Below are 20,279 nucleotides of genomic sequence, written 5' to 3' on the forward strand. Positions count from 1 at the left end.
GGCCTGATATGAAGAGATATCATGCCCACGTTGGGCCTGATATCCCTGATATGAAGAGATATCAGGCCTAGTAACAACAAAAAATAAAAAAATAAAAAAATAAAAAGAAATAAAGAGAGATTTAGGACTTTCAAAACCTCTGGTCCACCACTAGGAGTGCCAAAAATAATAATGGACACCATATTTTAACTCCTTGTAATTTTAGAAATTCATAAAAACTGAAATGGATGCAATCGGAGCATTCTAGATCAATCAGTGGGTTTCGGTCAAAACCCACTGATGGACCTAGAGAGCTCCGATTGCACCCATTTCAGTTTCTATGGATTTCTAAAATTACAAGGAGTTCAAATATGGTGTCCATTATTTATTTTGACTTTTTATATATGTTAACAAGTAAAAATCAAAGAATCGGCAAAAAAACTCACATTGGGCCTGATATGGACTCAAATCAGGCCCAACGTGGGCCTGATATGGAATGATATCAGGCCCACATTGGGCCTGATATGGAATGATATCAGGCCCACGTTGGGCCTGATATGATTCCATATCAGGCCCAACGTGGGCTTTAATACCGATTCTTTGATTTTGCTTGTTAACATCTATAAAAATCCAAAATAAATAATGGACACCATATTTGAACTCCTTACAATTTTAGAAATCCATAGAAACTTAAATGGGTGCAATCAGAGCTCTCTAGATTCATCAGTGGGTTTTGACCGAAACCCACTGATTGATCTAGAAAGCTCCGATTGTGCCCATTTCAGTTTCTATGAATTTCTAAAATTACAAGGAGTTAAAATATGGTGTCCATTATTATTTTTAGCACTTTTAGTGGTGGACCAGAGGTTTTGAAAACCTTAAATCTCTCTTTATTATTTTTTATTTTGTTGTTACTAGGCCTGATATGGGGAGATATCAGGCCCACATTGGGCCTGATATGAAGAGATATCAGGCCCAACGTGGGCATGATATCTCTTCATATCAGGCTAAAAAAAAAGAGAGATTTAGGGTTTTCAAAGCCTCTGGTCCACCACTAGGAGTGCCAAAAATAATAATGGACACCATATTTTCACTCCTTGTAATTTTAGAAATTCATAGAAACTGAAATGGGTGCAATCGGAGCTTTCTAGATCGATCAGTGGGTTTCGGTCAAAACCCACTAATGGACCTAGAGAGCTCCGATTGCACCTATTTCAGTTTCTACGGATTTCTAAAATTGCAAGGAGTTCAAATATGGTGTCCATTATTTATTTTGGTTTTTTATATATGTTAACAAGCAAAAATCAAAGAATCGACAAAAAAGTCCACATTGGGCCTGATATGGACTCAAATCAGGCCCAACGTGGGCCTGATATGGAATGATATCAGGCCCATGTTGGGCCTGATATGATTCCATATCTGGCCCAACGTGGGCTTTTATGCCGATTCTTTGATTTTACTTGTTAACATCTATAAAAAAGCCAAAATAAATAATGTACACCATATTTGAACTCCTTGTAATTTTAGAAATCCATAGAAACTGAAATGAGTGCAATCAGAGCTCTCTAGGTCCATCAGTGGGTTTTGACCGAAACCCACTGATCGACTTAGAAAGCTCCGATTGCACCCATTTTAGTTCCTGTGGATTTCTAAAATTGCAAGGAGTCTAAATATAGTGTCCATTATTTATTTTGGCTTCTTCAAATGTATTAAAATGTGATTAAAAATTGACTAATGTTATTCATATATTCTGCGTCAGAGGAGAGAGAGAAGTGAGAGAAATATAATGAAGAAAAGAAAAACAGTAGTAAAGTCAAATTATCAGGAGGGTAAAATAGGAAATGTTTTTAAAAAAGTACGCTATTTGGTAAATACCAAAGTAGTGTACGCCTTTTGGTAAATTCAAATTTTCAAGTGCGCCCTTTGGTAAATTGCCACTTATATATGGATAAAAGAGAGATGGAGGTGGAGGTGGAGAGACGCCACTGTCTGCCTATACAGACAACATCAAATCAACCCCCTGAGACCTGTATAAAAATTTGTACAAGCACATAACTTTTCCTAGTAACCCATGTGTTCTTAAACTTAGATTGGAAATGAAACTTAACATTTTAACTCCAAGTTCAAACCATGTGTTCTTCATAAGTTAAACTTGGATTGGAAATGAAATTTAACATTTTTACTCCAAGTTCAACTCATGTGTTCTTCAGAAGTTAAACCATATTACAGAAGTTGATTAAATATCTATTTCAAGGATTGACTTCTAGGTCGTTGGCGAGGCAATCGACCTTCTTGGTTATGAGATCATCCACCACTTCCTAGACAAAGCCTTTTAAAGAAATTAATTTTTTAAACTCTTCACAGTAAACCCTAGGTTTAACTAAAGAGACCTCAATCGAAGCACAAGATCGAAACACAAAATCGAAGCACAAAATTGAAACACAAAACCGCTAGCATCTTGTATTGGTATTTCAGGATCCATACAAAGAAAAACTAAACTAGTTCGCAACGGAATAAAGAACTAGTTGTACCTTTCCTTGTAGCTAAAGACCTTTTGATATTTTGTTGTATTCCTCTCCTCTTCTTGGATGTCGTGTGGGCGACAATCTACCAAGACGAAGACACCCGACCTTCTTCTTCTTTTCCAAGCTTTCGGCCACCAAAGAATACAAAGTGAAGAGGCCTCCTCTTTCTTCTTCTTCTCCTCCAAGCAACCGGCCACCAAGGTAGAGTTTTCTCCAAAGGGGCGCCGACCCTAATGAAGAAGAAAGGATGGATGCCGCCGGCCTTTAGGGAAAGAAGACAATAGAAGAAGATAGAAGAAGGGCCGACCACACAAGAGAATAAAAGAGGAGCCTTAGCTTGTGTTCGTTTTTGGGCACCTCCCTCCTCCTCTTTTATAATCTTTGCTAGCGGCTAATAAAGAAAGTTTTTAATAAAATTTACTTTTATTTGCTATTGTAGATGGTTACAAAAAGGAAAGATTTTAACAAAATTAAAATCTCTCTTTTAAACCATTGTAAATAGCTATAAAAGGAACGATTATAATAAAATTTTATTTTAAACAAAATATTTCTTTTATTCCTATAATGGTTGGTTACAAAAAAAAGAAAGATTTTAACAAAATTAAAATCTCTCTTTTAATCCATTGTAGAAAGTTATAAAAGGAAAGATTTTAACAAAATTTTGTTTTCAACAAAACTTCCTTTTCTCTTCTTGTATGGCTGGCCCCATGCTTGGGCACCAAGCATGGCTTGGCCGACCCACATCTTGGGCACCAAGAGAGCTTGGCCGGCCCCTTGCTTGGGCACCAAGCAAGGATGTGGCCGACCCCTCATTTGGGTAAGAAGGAAAATCAAAATAGGTGAACACGAGGCTTTATAGAGGCTACAGCAGGGGCCGAGAGGAGGAATTGGTTTTGTCCTCCCGATGAGCCTGAGCTTTTTGTGTTCGACCCGAACACCCAACTCAAGTTCATCAATAATAACTCATACTACTAAAGAGTTATTATTGAACTACCGCACCAATCCCATATTACATTATGGGCTCCTTCTTATCATGAGTGCATTAATCTCCCTATGTTTAAGATATCGAATGTTCATTAATTAAATAAGTTATTGACAACTCATTTAATTAATATCTAGCTCCAAGAGTAGTACCACTCAACTTCATTATCATGTCAGACTAAGTTAACCTGTAGGGTTTACATAACAATCCTTATGAGCTCCTCAAGGAGAAATTATCAACCTAGATAACTAGGATACAGTTTCCTTCTATAATCAATAACACACCATATAAATAATATTATTCCCCAACTTATCGTGTCTATTGATTTAACGAATAAATCTCACTCATTGATAAATTAAAGAAATAGATACTAAGTATATGTGCTTGTATTTATATCGGGATTAAGAGTACGCACATCCATAATAACAGAGATTATGTTCTTTTATGTAGTCAGAGATTATGTTCTTTTATGCAGTCAGTATAAAAAGAACAACCTCAAATGATCCTGCTCAATACACACATAGTGTACTAGTGTAATTTTATAGTCAAGATAAACTAGTACCAAATTACATTACAATCATTCCAATGGTTTGTCCCAATCCATCTTGGTTGTGAGCTACTATTTATAATTTATAAGGAACTGATAACATGATCTTCTGTGTGACATCACACACCATGTTATCTACAATATAAATTAAATGGATAACTGCATTTTACTAAATACAGACATTTGACCAATGTGATTCTCATTTCAAAATAAATATTCATACAAAAAGGTAGGCTTTTAGTATACATCCTAACAATCTCCCACTTATACTAAAAGACTGTGCTGCCATATATGTTGCCATACATCTGATTCTCATCCCCTCAACATGTCCATCAAAAGCTCTCACCTGAAGGGCCTAAGTGAAAGGATCCAGGTTATCTGCTGATGCAATCTTGGCGACAACAACTTTTCCTCATTTTACGATATCTCGTATTAGGTGGTACTTGCACTCAATGGGTTTACTTGCCTTACGGGCTTGTGGTTCCTTCGAGTTTGCTACTGCACCACTATTATCACAATAAATTATGATAATTTTGGGCAAACCAGGAATCGCATCTAAGTCCATCAAGAAGTTTCTGAGCCATACAACTTCTTTGGCTGCCTCAGAGGCTGCCACATACTCAGCTTTCATGGTAGAGTCCGAAACGCATTTCTACTTAACACTCTTCCATGCTATGGCTTCACCTCCCAAAGTAAAAACATACGCCGAGGTCAACTTGCTATTGTCCCTATCTGATTGGAAGTCAGAATCTGTGTAACCCACAGGAAGCAAATCATCTGCCTGATAAACCAGCATATAATCTCTAGTCCTTCTCAGGTGAATGGTGATAGGATTAAAGAGGGGAAAGCAACTAGGGTGGTAGCAACTAGGCCATGGTGATAGGATTAGAGAAGGGAAAGCTAGACAGTGGCGGCGACTACTAGACGTGCTACTACGCACGGTGGATGATGGCTAGCAACAGAGCATGCAACCACTTGGTGATGTGGTAGCACCGACACGTCACGTGTCAAAGGGGAGAGGCGAGCGGTGGCTGTGGAGAGAAATGAGATCGGGAAAACAACTAAAACCTAGGTTTTTAATCAAAGCCTAGATTAATATTTGCAATCAACTCCCACTTAAATATGTATTTCATACAGACTATGTTTAAATCCCAAAAAATTTCTAATTTTTTTTAAAAAATATTCTACATGATTATTTCTCCAATAACACTTATTATTTAATTATCATATCTTATATTCCCAACGAGTTTGTGGTAATAGTTTAGTCGTTAAACCTTTCACATGATAAAATCTTCCATCACTTGGTAGAAGAGGAGAATAACATATATATGCGTTGCATTGCTTCAAACAAAGACATATCTCTAGGACAACAATTCGCCATATCACATAATGTCAAGTTAAGACTATGACAACCACATGGAGTGTACACTATTGTGCTTTCCTTTCATATTTGATACATTGTTATATCATTGGCCACTTATATCATTAATATCAAGTTCAAGATTTCTCAACACATTTTTTTAGTTCCGAAAAAAGACCATTTCCTAATGTATCATCATCCACTTTCAAGAATTTAATCCAATATTCTTCTATGACTGCATAGCCTGATAAATTATCTATGCAACATATTACAAGAGACATTTGTTCTCCATAACTCATATATAGAGTACAATCTAATATAACCGAGTAATACTTTGCCTTTCTAATTTTGGGAATATTTTTTTTCACTTTAATGGCTAACATATGTATTAACTCATTTTAAATTTTAGAAACTTCTTTTGATTGTGTGCGTCGAATGTGTTCTTTCATTATTAGATCAAACTCAGTAACCATTTCAATCATCTACAAAAAATTGTCATTGTTTTCAGTATAAATTTTCTCGCAACATCCTCAAAATGTCAAATTGTTTTTGGCTAATCGATGCACAATAGCGATTATCCTCTTTAATAGTTGTCTCCAATGTTTCTTGTCCTTGTTAATTTCTACTTGTATACTATCATCAATGGTCGTATTTTTCTACAACCTTTTTTCTCATTCAATCCAATTAGTCATGCAATCAATACGCTTCTTACTTACTTCATGATTTTTTAGCTTCAACTCAAATTTTGCCAAACTTTATATCCTTTATTACCTAATTGATCAATTTTACACATGGTACTTTGAATTTTGAACAACTTGCAACAAAAATAAAATATTCTGTCCAAAGAAATTGAATATACAAGCCATATCCTATTGTTTTTTTTCTCCATTTTATAACAATCACTTATAATGTATTGAATCAAAATGTCTATTATGGTTGTCTTTAAAAAAACATGATACCATCAACTCTATTTTATCCTTTTTCAACTAAAAGTCTCTAATATTTTGATCAATTTTATCCTAATTTCCTGGATCATTAATATTTAAAGGAAACAAACTTTCTTGAATTTCCAACTGAATATTGTCAATGCCAACACCATCTTCATCATTCAGTTCCATCTAAATCACTTCTTTATTCACATTTAAAAATTGATCAAGAACTTCAATGTTTCTTGTTCCACTTCCACATCTACCGATTTATCAGTTGTTCTGTTATCATTCTCTTGCTAATAGAAAAATATTTATTAATATCTCCCACTTCACTTTAAATTAATACTTCTTTTTTATTATTTTTTTTCATTTTTATAGTCAAACCAATGTTTATGAGCCATTATTCGCATGTAATACCTAAAAAATTAGAACATATAAAATATTAATGTGATTATAAATTTATAATTGCCTAAAATTTCATATTTTCTAACTAATTAAATATATAGCAACACATAAAAAAATCTTAGATATAATAATAATAATAATAATAATAATAATAATAATACATCTTTAAAATAAAATCAAGTTCTTAAAAATTTTTTTTTAGGATTTATTCATATTTTTCAATTTTTAATTTGGATAAGATTTGTTTGAGATGCTTCCAATAACATTAGCATATATATATCATCATGTGAAAACAAGGAAAACTATAGAATATCAATTCAACTAGACAAATGAAAGAGTTTTGAAATTAATACTAGAGAGAAAACTTAGAATTGAAATTATTGATCATCTTTGCCTTTGTTTTGTCGTCGAGTGTTGCTGTATCCATTGCCGTCTCCCACAACCTCACTCTCGCTTATAGTTAAATAGAAGAAATTACGAAAACATAAAGCCCTAAATAGATACAACTTAAATCTACGTGAGTTTAATTTGTATGGTATGTGTTATGTGTTTGTTTTTTTTTATATCTATATATAATACTATATCTATTTTTTTGGTCTCATCCAATCCTGAACCAATGACTTCATGAGATTGGCTCAGGTCCAGGTTTGATCACGATGGTAAAAGATGAATACATTCGTCCTCAGTGTCCCCATCAATTCGTTCCAAGACCAACACGGAGGAAATAAATCATGAGCGACTACTAATCTTTGGAAAATCCGACTTTAATCACAAATTGTAACTAAGTTGATATTCATAGATTTGCAATAAAAAACAAGATTTGAATCCCTTAAATTTATCCCCCTTTAAAATTAATTCCACCCACTTAAATTCTTTTTGTCTTCCTTTTATAAAATCATTGTCCTCACACTTACTGTCAGATTTATTATAATAAGATCAAGAATTAATTTTCATCGGTGCATGTCTTTAAAAAAAAATTCCTTTTATCTCCTAGTTAATTTGAAGGTCAATTATAAATTAATCTTATAATTTATTTTTTTTAATATAATGAAGATGAAATATGAGAGAGACATGAACATAATCCTTTTAAATTGAGATGAACATGATAGGAGCTTGAGGTGAGTATAATTTTGTCTCCTTGAAGCGGTGCGATGGTTAAAATATAGGGTATTATCATATGAGATTTTGAGGTCAAAACTCAGTGTGACCGAGCATAACTTCCTCCATGTCTTGACCATTTGCACTAATGGCTAGTAGTCATCCGTGATTTATCTCCTCCGTGTTGGTCTAGGAACAGATTGACGGGAACATTAGGGATAAACGAATTACCTTTTTACCACTTCAGGTGAATATAATTTAATAACAAATAATTATATTTGCTCCTTGGATGATTGATTTATAGATAATACCTTCACCTCTCTTATAGGGATAAAAGAGAGGTGGAGGTGGAGAGACGACACTGTCTGGAGAGACGACACAGAGCATCAAATCAACCCCCTGAGACCTTCATTGTACACTACCAACCCTAAATATTATTAAATAATGATCTTTATCCAAAAAAATATTAAATAATGACGAGTCTCGGGAAAGCAACCAAATTTAGGACTTCACACGCCACTAACTTCTTTGTCCAAAGGAGTCTTCACCTAAAATAAAAATCCTAATCATTAATTAATGCAAAAATGTTTTTTTATTAAAAAAATGCTCTTATTTTAAGAGTTATAATTATAGCATGTATATAAAGTATTGCCCATTGCCAACCCATACCACATTGCTCTATTAACTATGCAACCTTCAAATCCTCTTCTTCCTCCTCTCCTCCTCTGCCTTCTGGTCACCCTCCGCCATGCCACGGCAGCGGACGGCTGCCTCGCGGCGGAGAGGGAGGCGCTCCTCGGCTTCAAAGCCGGTTTCAACCTCACCGGCGACGGCGGCGGCAGCAACCCGATGTCTCTATGGCAAGGCCAAGATTGCTGCGGCTGGCCGGGAGTGGCCTGCAGAAACGCCACCGGCCGTGTCGTGGCGCTCGATCTGCATGGCTGGGAGCTTCAGGCCACTGGGCGGCGCACGATCAGCTCGTCGCTGCTCGCGCTGACCCAACTGAGGCGCCTCGACCTCGCCGGGAACGACTTCTCCAGCTCCCGCTTCCCGGAGCTCTCCTTCCGAAAACTCCGGTACCTCGATCTCTCCTTCACCGCCTTCTCCGGCGGAAGGCTCGATCCGCTGGCGAACCTCTCGAGCCTCCACTACGTCGATCTGACGGAGGCCCTGTCTCCCGGCTCGTACCGCATCGACCACCTCCGTTGGCTCTCCGGCTTGCCCGATCTGACCCACCTCGACCTCAGCGCCCTCGACCTCGCCAACGTCTCCGACTGGTTCTCTCCGGTGAACTCGCTGAATCGACTCGAAGCTCTATATCTGGAGGAATGCAATCTCAGCACCATTCCGATCTCCTCCGCCACCGTCAACCTCTCCTCCCTCGTCGTGCTCGACCTCTACAACAACAGCATCGCCACCGGCTTGCCCGACTGGCTATGGAACCTCACGAGCTTGGTGCACCTCAACCTCTTCCAAAGTGGTTTCGCCGGACCTGTTTCCGAAGCCATCGGCGATTTGACCTCGCTCGAGTCGCTCGACCTCCGGTACAACTCGCTCAACGGCTCGATACCGAGCTCGATCTCGAAGCTGACCGGCCTGGTCGAGATGTTTCTCCATGCCAATGACTTCGGAGGTGTTGTTTCAGAAGCTCATTTTAGCAACCTTACCAATTTGGAATACTTGTGGCTCTCTTGGAACGACCGACTCTCGGTATCACTTCGCCGGAGTTGGGAGCCTCCTTTCCAACTGACGGAAGTTGGACTCGGAGGTGTTCTAGTGGGGCCTCAGTTTCCGGCATGGTTGAAGTCGCAAACAGGGATCAGGAGGTTGGATCTCTGGGGGAGTGGAATAGAAGGGGCTTTGCCCGAGTGGCTCTGGCACAACGTTTCTTCCGCCGTCAACATATCGGTAGACCTTTCCGGCAACCGAATAACCGGCAAATTGCCTCCTTCTCTCGAGTTCACAAAGTTGACAGAGTTAATTCTCGGAAGCAATCTGCTGGAAGGTCCATTGCCGACCGAGCTTCCAGCTTCGCTTGGCTCCTTATCCCTCGACAACAATTCCTTCTCGGGGCGCTTGCCTCCATGGCCATACCTCAATGCATTGTCTCTCGAAAACAATAAGCTCGAAGGCAGCATCTCCTCCCTTTGCCAGTCCACATCTCTGCAGCTTCTTGTGCTATCGAACAACAAATTTACAGGACAAATTCCTCACTGTTTGGGGGAGTCGTCGCGAGGTCTTCAGTCATTGAATCTGGGCAACAATGGTTTCTCCGGCACTATTCCAAGCAGCATCAGGTTTCTGACTGGCCTGACCGATCTGGAACTCAGTAACAATGGTGTCTCCGGCGAGCCACTGCTGCTGTTGGAGAATTGCACCATGTTGAGCTATGTCGATCTCGCGGAGAATAGATTCACAGGGATCATACCACATTGGATAGGAGACAATCTTCCGGCGCTGATATATTTGCGGTTGCGTTCCAACATGTTCTCGGGGCAAATTCCGACAGAGCTTGCCAAACTTCAAAGCCTTCAGATATTGGATCTCGCAAGCAACAACTTCTCAGGAGCCATACCGGCTAACATTGGCAATATTAGTGCAATGGCTTCATCACAGGCCACGATCTTTCTTCTACATCCGATAGACTTACATGTGTATTCCAAGGGACAGGATATGTACTATAGGCAAAGCCCGGATCTCGTGAACAGCCTTGATCTTTCGAGCAACAGCTTGGTCGGAGATATTCCGGAAGGAATTGGAGATCTTGCGTCGTTGGGGAGCTTGAATTTGTCGAGAAATCGTTTAACCGGGAAGATTCCTCAGAGCATAGGAGGGCTTGCATTGATTGAATCTCTTGATCTTTCAATGAATCTTCTTTCCGGCAACATTCCCGAAAGCTTATCCTCCTTAACCTTTCTTAGTTACTTGAATCTGTCTTACAACAACTTATCGGGAGAGATACCGTCCGGGCATCAACTCCAGACTCTCGAAGATCCATCGATTTACATGAACAATCCTTACCTGTGTGGGCCGCCCATCTCCAAAAGTTGCTCGAGCAATGTGACAGTAACAGAAACAGAGAACGGCGAGAAAGAGTACGGGAAGAATAACTCTGATTTGGTTTGGCAATGCATTAGCACAATTCTTGGATTTGTGATGGGGTTTTGGATCTTTTGCGGCGTCATCTTCTTCAAAGATAGATGGAGGCACGCATACTTCAGTGGCATTGACAAGCTGTTCGATGGTATATTTCGACAGTGACGATCCTATTCTCTAGGAAAGCTGCAAATATTTACATACAAGCAATGAGAGGAATTAACCTTCCCTCTACTTGAAGGTTAGTTTATGTAGTTACAATTCTATTCAATTAGACCATCGTATGCAGTGAAATTTGTGGTTGTGTATTATTACCTGAATTATCGAAGCATGTATTACTTCCTCCACGCCCGACACGACGAAAGCAATCAATCAATCGACACATAGGTAGGCGCAGACGAACACCCTAGGTCAATTCAACAAGCTATAAAAGATAAAAGATAACAAAGCTTTAGATTTAGACAAAACTCAGGTATAAATATTCAACAAGGGTTCGCATACGAGTGTTTGATTTTAAATGAAGGTAAAGTTTAAACCTAAACCTCTGAGCAACACAGTTAGGCTGGTGACCAAGGTGTTACTAGCTAAGAGTTGAATCAAATGCTAGGTCCTAGGCTAATGATGAAATTTATTAAAATATTAGATATATAATAATATTATTATTTATAAAAATAATAAAAGGGTAAAAATCATTCAATTTTCGAGTTATAACAACTACGACTAATTGCTACCATATATAACAATTAATTTAGTATTACTATAATGTATAATAGTTAAAACAATACTGTTGTTGTAGGATTGTAACATTTACTTAGTAGTTTCTATAATTATTTTAAAGTAATTTTGATAAATTTTAAATGATTTAAAAAAATAAATAATTTTAACCAAATTAATAAAGAATATTTGGATACAATAGCACTCACGGTTTAAAATTTAGGGTTTAAAATTTTAAAATTTAGAATTTAGGATTTATGATTTATTTATAATTGTGTAGAAACTATTTAATAGCTTCTATAACTGTTTTAAAGTGATTTTGATTAATTTAAAATGATTTTAATGAATTTAAATTTTTTTAACTAAGTTGATAAATTATATTTTGATATAATAGTGTTTAGGATTTAGGATTTAAAATTTTAGAGTTGAGAATTTAGCTATAATTATGTAGTACAACTATGTAACAACTACTTGCTAAGTTCTATAATTATTTTAAATTAATTTTGACCAACTTAAAATAATTTTGATGTAGTTTAAGTAATTTTAATCTAAGTTGATAAAAAAAATATTTTTATATAATAGTATTTTATATGTAATTTTAATTAAAATGAAATAATTAATTTTTTTTGCAGTAGCTATTTGATAGCTGCTAATGAAAGTAAAGGGTATTTAAAAAAATGAAAAGCTCTTTTGACATTTTTAACAAAGGAACGTCTTTTGAAGAAGATAATTATTAAAATGTTTGGTCACTCAAATGTTTTATATATAAAAGATGACAACACTGAACACTTAACAAATCATCTCATCATTCATAATATAACAAATATATACTAGGACAAATGCATTGACTTTATTATATGTTTTCATGGCTCACCAAGTCTTTGCTTTCCCATTAATTTGCTTGTAAGAACCTCAAACAGAGAGAAGTCAATTTTATGATGATGGTTGTGCACTCAAATGATAATTAATTAATTAATTAAATGATAAGTATCAAATATTATTAAATATTGACTCGGAGGACCATATTTTCACTTATATTATTAAATGAACAGTAAGTGATCCTCATTTCTTTATTTTTGTATCTATAGTTTCTCTTTTGTACCCACCACAACAATCAACAGAGGAGAACCGGAAAGGCATTAGAGCTTACGGTCAAAACGACTTTGCATGGAATGCATTACATTTTTGCGGAAACAAAGCACCTGAAAGATTCTGTAAATGAAACTTTGAACACGATATGAACTCCGATCCAAAGGAGAGGATTGTGTCATTCAGGCTAATGATACTTGTCAATAGTATTACTTCTTGTATTTCAGAGGATGATCTTGTTGGCGATAATGAAGAAGCCAGCAATCGATGCTGCAAAAGATAGGGCACAGCTGATTAAGGTTATTGTTACTAGATCAATATGATGAGTGATGTGGTGGGTGTGGGGGCCCATACGTAGTGCGGCCCTGTCAAAGGTTAAGAAGCTCGGTCAAAGGTCAAATTGAGGTGTAAATCAAAGAGATCAGCTCAAGTCAAAATAGACCGAGGTTAGATCTCTTCAGCTCGGTTTCCCTGACTCGGTCTTCTTCACCTCTCTTGCCTGATCTCCTAAACTTCTTTGACTTGGTCTTCCTGATCTCTCAATCTCGATTTCCCAAACCTCCCTGACTCGATCTCCCTGATCTCCCCAACTCGGCCCCTATCGGCTCCACCAGATATGAGTGGAGAACTTGGGTATTGAAATAAGCGAAGAACGTGGAGTGACAAGGGATATGCATGAAGGAGTGGATGTCATATTCCAGGTAGTCTCTGTCAGAAGAAATTTCGACAGCATCTCCTTTGTACGGGTGACAAAATGAAACTTTCTACAATGCCCTCAGGGCCACATATAGCTCGATCAATACGGTTGAAACAATAACAATATATATTAAGCAAGCACCCACGCAGTTTAATAGTAAAAACCAAACATAAGCAACGATACGGGAAACATATCAAATATCCTAATCAACTACACTCATAAAACTTAAATCACCAACATACATCCAAATGAAACCCCATCGATAATAAAGGATTATACAAGATCCAAGTGCCAAAAGATACAAGTCTGAAAACGTAAACGATAACATAATAAGAAAACCATAGAGAAGATACAAAACGGAAATCCTCACAATCTGGAGGGGGAAACTAGTGACTGGAACTCCTCCACACAGCCTCAACCTGAAATGATAATAAAAGGTGGGGGTGGGGGGGGGGGGGTGAGTCCAACACTCAGTGGATACATAGTTGGCATGCATAGTAAATAATAATCAGCAGTAATAAATATGCGTACAGTCTCCAGAAGTAATGAAACAATGCAAAACTGAAGATAAGGGAGAAGTTGTACTCATCGGGACCTCCTATCAGGATAACAAGGTCGTCAGATCGGAAATACATGTCCCTGTATGCATGTCAATCATATGCATCCATCCAATATGCAGCAAACAAAGTGCAGCAAACACAAGCAATAAATGCATCATGCATATGATGCCAATGACATGTCTTGGTCACCCCTGACGCCAGTCAGCCATCTCACACACGATGGTGAGACCGAGTGGGTAGGGCTATAACAACCATGCGCTCTACTGTCACTGCTCCTGATTAGTAACCGAGTGCACGGGATGCTGTCGAAGTACACCTATCTTCCTACCCCAAATCATAAGTGGGGGAGCGCAATACTCTCATCTCCTTGAGACAATCCAGAGAAGGGATCCCTGCTGGCTACCACGCTGCGTCACACTACCCATGAGCGGACCAACGGAGCCCAACAGAGCAACCTGCTGCAACACACCCTGCCTGAATAAAAATCACTAACCCATGAGTGGTTGTGTGTGTAGATCCATTTAACTAGAGATGTGCTCAACAATAATAGAGTCGACTATCGCATAACATGCAATCATGCGAAATGGTGCATGATACTAAGCATACAAATCCTGACCATATCTACCTCCATAAAACATGTACCAAAAATAAATTGATCAAATATACAGATCTAGGTACATAAGTCAGATATGGTAAATGACTAGTTCGGTATATCACAAGGCATGATATGTCACTACCTCTATAATATAAATAATAAACAGGGGCATGAATGCTAAACAGGTAACAAACAAAAATATGCTCGAAAATAAATAGTGACATACCGATGCAGATATAAACATAATTATTACTACTTGTTAAAATCTACTAAGCATATCAACATGATATTATCTAAAAGATAAGTCAAGGTACCCACCTCAAAAAGTGGTGATCGTATCCGAAATAGACCTCACATCGAGACGTCGTCTCGAATCAAAGTCCTGTAATACATGATATACAGATTTAGCTAATTACATATAAATTAATTAGCTAAATCAAATCCCCGAGAAGCTAACATAAATCCAAATCAATTATAAACCCTAATTGGATCATCTATCTCCTCAATTAATTCTAACACTAATCCCAATACTATCATTGATAAGATTAAACCCAAACTCGCCCAAATCTATAATCCAACATCCAATGTACCAAAAATCAGTGGCTACAGTTGGTGTTTACCTCTCATAAGGCAGCAAGGCAACAGAGCACTCCCCTGTGATCCGTGGAGAGGGAGCTCACTGTTTCTCCATCATCTTCAAATCAACACCCTAAATCACAATCAGTTAATGAACCCACTTAACACCAACATCCACTAACGTCAACATTCATAATTAGCCAAATTATCATTGAAATGCACACTAATCCACAACTCAGCTTACCTCAATTTTGATGGCACGCGAGAAACAGCGGATAGAGTGAGATGTTGGTATTGGCTGCTCACGACAAAAAAGGGCAGCGTCGGCTGTAAGTAGAGATCAGGTGACGACCGACGACAATCAACTGCTAACTTGGCAGATCCTCCAATCTCGATGAACCTAGACACGCGAAGAGGAACCGTCAGTGCTGACCAGATCGAGGTTGTGCGCAACATCGGGGCTGGACCAATCAAAAGAGGAGATCGATGCTAGGGCATGACTCTCTGCCCTTGGTTGAGGGTGATGGACCTATGCCGACATTAGGGCATGTTGCCAACCACGATCAGCGCCAGCGATCGATGTGGGTGATCAGCGTCGGCATCGACGATGAGTGGGGAAAGAAGAAGACAATCGCGAGGAAGGAGAAATCGACGCATGCAGGTGGGGAAAACAGGGATCGGGCTTTTCCTTGGCTCTCACTTGAGGAAGAGGAAAGATGGTGGGTTTTGTTCGCGAAGAAGAGAAGAAGGGATGTCGGGTTTGTCGCGCCGTCGGGTGGGGAAAGTGAAGAGGAATCGATGAAATGAAGAGAGGCCGGCGTTGGGGAAAGAAAACGGGGAATAGAGGGGGAAAAAAGAAAGAAAATAAAAAGTGAATAAAAATTCAACTTTTCTTCGCTTAAATGGGGTAGCCTAAACATACTTTCCCCGGGGTCCAATATTTGATCCCCTTAAACTCGTCATACAAGCTCCGAAAATTTTCCAAAAAATTTCTAAAAATTCCTGAAAACCCCCTTATGGCTATTCGTCCTTTTTCGATATTTTACATTCTCCCCCACTAATAAAAATTTGATTCCCAAATTTTATTATTTACCATAAGCAAGCAAGTATTAACAACAGATAGATAATATGTAGAACTGCTGAACGGAAAATTAATCCATATACCTCAAGTGAAAAGATGGGGATATCGAGCTCGGATCATATCCTCGAGCTCCCAGGTAGCCTCCTCGTCAGAATGATGCTGCCATCCGACTTTAACCATCTGGATAGTCTTGTTCCGCAGCTGACGCTCTTTCCGGTCCAGAATCCGTACCGAAACCTTTTCGTAGGTAACTTCAGGCTGAATGAGAACTGGTATATCTGACAGTACATGTGCTGGGTCAGCTACGTATCTCCTCAGCATAGACACATGGAATACGTCATGAACGCCTGCCAGGGACGGTGGTAGTGCCAGACGATAAGCTACCTCTCCAATCCTCTCCAAGATTTAGAAAGGTCCAATGTATCATGGAGCTAGCTTACCTCTGAGGCCAAATCTCTTCATCCCTTTCGTGGGTAAAACTCTCAGAAATACATGGTCGCCAGTAGAGAACTCCAGGGGTCTACGTCTCCGATCAGCATAACTCTTTTGGCAGTCCTGCGCCTCGGACATCCTCCGTCTAATAGTACAGAAAAATTCTGCCTCCTACTGAGCTCTTAGCAACTGGGCCTCCCCAACCTCCTCCTAGAGGGTGGGTGTCCGACAAGGCCTACCATACAACGCTTCAAACGGTGCCATCTGGATAGCCGAATGAAAGATGTTGTTGTAGGCGAACTCTACCAATGGCAAATGGTCCTTCCAACTACCTCCAAAATCCAATACACAAGACCTCAGCAAGTCCTCTAGAGTTTGAATGGTCCGCTCTGACTGTCCATCTGTCTGCGGATGGAAAGCTGTACTGAAACGGAGCTGAGTGCCCAAGGCCTGTTGCAGACTCTGCCAGAATCAGGACGTGAACCAAGGGTCTCTATACAAACTAATACTCAAAGGAACTCCCTGTAATCTGATTATCTCTCGGCAATACAGATCTGCCAATCGATCCAGGGAATTAGTCTTCTGGATCGCTAAAAAGTGCATCGATTTGGTTAATTGATTAACAATTATCCAAATCGCGTCATGGTCTCGTCGTGTCCTAGGCAACCCCACCACAAAATCCATGGTAATGTGTTCCCATTTCCACTCAGGAATAGGAATCTGCTAAGTAATCCGACAGGTCTCTAATGCTCATCCTTTACTTGCTGACAGACAAGACATCTAGCTACGAATTCCATGATGTCTTTCTTCATGTCGTTCCACCAATAAGAACGCATCAAATCTTGATACATGCGGGTCCCGCATGGGTGGATAGCAAATCGAGAGCGATGAGCTTCCTGAAGTAGCTCCTGCAAGATCGAATGAGACTGAGGTACGCATAATCTGCCTCGGAAATATATAATACCCTCCTCATCTCGTGTGAACTCGGTCTGCTGCCCGGAAGCTTTCTGGCTGCCAATGGAATGTAAGTGCTGATCACCGGCCTGGGCCTCTCAAATCCTTGTCCTGATCGACGACTGAGCAACCATGGTAACCAACATACCTTGCTCTGTCCGTCCCTGCTCCTGAAGTCCAACTCGGAAAACCCTGAATCAAGTCCGTGACTGAAGCTCAGTGGCAAGCTAAAGTCCCTCTGGACTTCCTACTGAGTGCATCGACAACCACATGGGGACCACATTAGCTCTCCCCATGTGGTAACTAATGGTACAATCATAATCTTTCAGGAATTCCATCCATCTCCTCTGTCGGAGATTGAGTTCCTTCTGAGTGAATAGATATTTGAGACTCTTATGGTTAGTGAGAATCTCAAAGGTAATACCGTACAAGTGACGCCGCCAAATCTTCAAAGCAAATATAATGGCGGCCAGCTCCAGATCATGAACTGGATAGTTCTTCTCATGCTCCTTCAACTGCCGAGAAGCATAGGAGACTACCCTGCCGTGCTGCATCAAAACAGCGCCCAAACCCTGTAGAGATGCGTCGGTGTAAAGTATGAATCCATCCTCTTCGGAGGGTAAAACCAAAACTGGTGTTGTTACTAGTCTCCGCTTCAGCTCCTGGAAACTAGTCTCGTAAGCCTCGTACCACGTAAACTTCACGCCTTTCCTGGTCAGGCGTGTCAGCGGCATAATGATACGAGAGAAACCCTCGACGAACCGTCTGTAATATCCAGCCAGTCCCAGAAAACTATGGATCCCCCGAACTGATTTCAGCTACTCCCAGCTGGTGACAGCCTCGATCTTCTGAGGGTCTACGGAAATACCTCGGCTAGAAACCACGTGACTCAAAAAACTGACTGAAGACAGCCAAAAGGCACACTTGCTGAACTTCGCGTATAGACGATGTCGTCGAAGAGTTTCCAAGACTATGCGAAGATGTTGTGCATGCTCCTCCTCGGAACACGAGTAGATCAAAATGTCACCAATGAAGATGACAACGAACTAATCTAGATACTCCAGAAAGATGTGATTCATCAAATCCATAAACACCGTTGGAGCATTGGTAAGCCCAAATGACATTACCAAGAATTCATAGTGTTCGTATCTGGTACGGGATGTTGTCTTCTTAATATCAGATTCTTTAACTCTCAGCTGATGATATCCGGACTGTAGATCAATCTTAGAATACACTGATGTACCCCTGAGCTGATCAAATATATCCTCGATTCGAGGTAAGGGGTACTTATTTCTGACGGTCTCTGTATTCAGTTGTCTATAGTCTATACACAACCTCATAGTACCATCCTTTTTCTTGACAAATAATACAGGAGAACCCCACGGAGAAGCACTAGGGCGTATAAATCCCCTGTTTAAAAGCTCCTGGAGTTAAACCTTCAGTTCGTTCAACTCTTTTGGTGTCATACGGTAAGGAGCTTTCGATGTCGGCGCGGTTCCCGGAATCAACTCAATAGCAAATTCCACTTGCCTTCTGGGAGGCAAACCTGGTAGCTCCTCTGGAAATACATTCAGATACTCTCGGACTACTAGAACGTCGGAGAGTTAAGAACTACTGTCGTCTTCAGTATTACTCAAAGATAACATAAAACTCTGACAGCCATGTGACAACAGCTTCTGAGCCTGAATCGCTGAAATGATCGATATGTCATCGTCCCTGATGCCAGTGAAATCTCACGAGGGTTAGTTCAGAGGTCGGAATGTGACCACCCTCGTCTAGCAATCAACTGTGGCATGATATGCAGACAACCAATCCATGCCAAGGATAATATCGAACTTGACCATTTCCAGCACTAATAAATCAACCATGAGTATCATGTTGCTAAAATCTAACGGGCAACCTCTGACCTCCTGAGTGACGTCCAATGTATTACCGGATGGTAGGGAGACGGTCAGTCGCTGTGATCTAAGAGTAGGTAGTTTACCTACGCCCCTCATGAAGGCATGAGAAATAAAATAATGCGAGCTACCAGTATCTATCAGCTGATAATGCATAAAGTAAAACCATACCATGGAAAACGGATCCATCGGCCTGCTGCGCATCCTCTCTGGTAACCGCGTGTATACGTCCAGTCTCTGGTGGTGGTGGAGATGGTAGTGCTGCCAAAGGCTGCTGCGTCTGAGTCTGAGCCTACCACTGTGACAATGTCGGGTACAAGCCAGAGATAGTTAGGTGGGTTGCGACTGATACTGGACAGGTGGCAGGGGCTGCGACTAGTACTGAACCAGTGGCTGAGGTTGCAGCTGATACTGAGGTCCCACATCAGAACCCTGTGGTACCATAAGGGCACTGAAGTGCTCATGTCCATGCATGCTATATGTAGCTGCTACCGGGGGAGATGTCCTCTGCTGGCTATGTGAAGATTAGGTTCTCCGCCCTCCTCGATAAGTCCCTGTCTGACTGGGTTGTCCTCCATGACCAGACACTCCGGAAGCCATATGCTGAGCCTTCAGCGAACAATCTCTGTTCAGGTGCCCGGACAATTTATAATAATAGCAAACCGACTGTCCCAGGGAGCAGATTGTGGTGAGGTGGTCTCTGGACCCACATCTAGTGCAGTGAGTGTCGCTGGCGGGTTGTTTCTGGTTTTATTGAGAAGA

At 39.9% G+C, this 20,279-nt stretch overlaps 1 protein-coding gene across 1 annotated transcript; it reads left to right on the top strand.

The window, feature by feature from the left end:
* The first annotated feature begins 8,512 nt into the window (after positions 1-8,512).
* LOC122050552 (receptor-like protein EIX2) lies at positions 8,513-11,086 on the top strand. The gene has a single exon (XM_042611448.1). The coding sequence runs from the start codon at positions 8,513-8,515 to the stop codon at positions 11,084-11,086; it is 2,574 nt and encodes an 857-aa protein (XP_042467382.1).
* Positions 11,087-20,279: the final 9,193 nt, after the last annotated feature.

This window comes from Zingiber officinale, chromosome 3A (assembly GCF_018446385.1).
Source record: "Zingiber officinale cultivar Zhangliang chromosome 3A, Zo_v1.1, whole genome shotgun sequence".
NCBI classification, from domain to species: domain Eukaryota; kingdom Viridiplantae; phylum Streptophyta; class Magnoliopsida; order Zingiberales; family Zingiberaceae; genus Zingiber; species Zingiber officinale.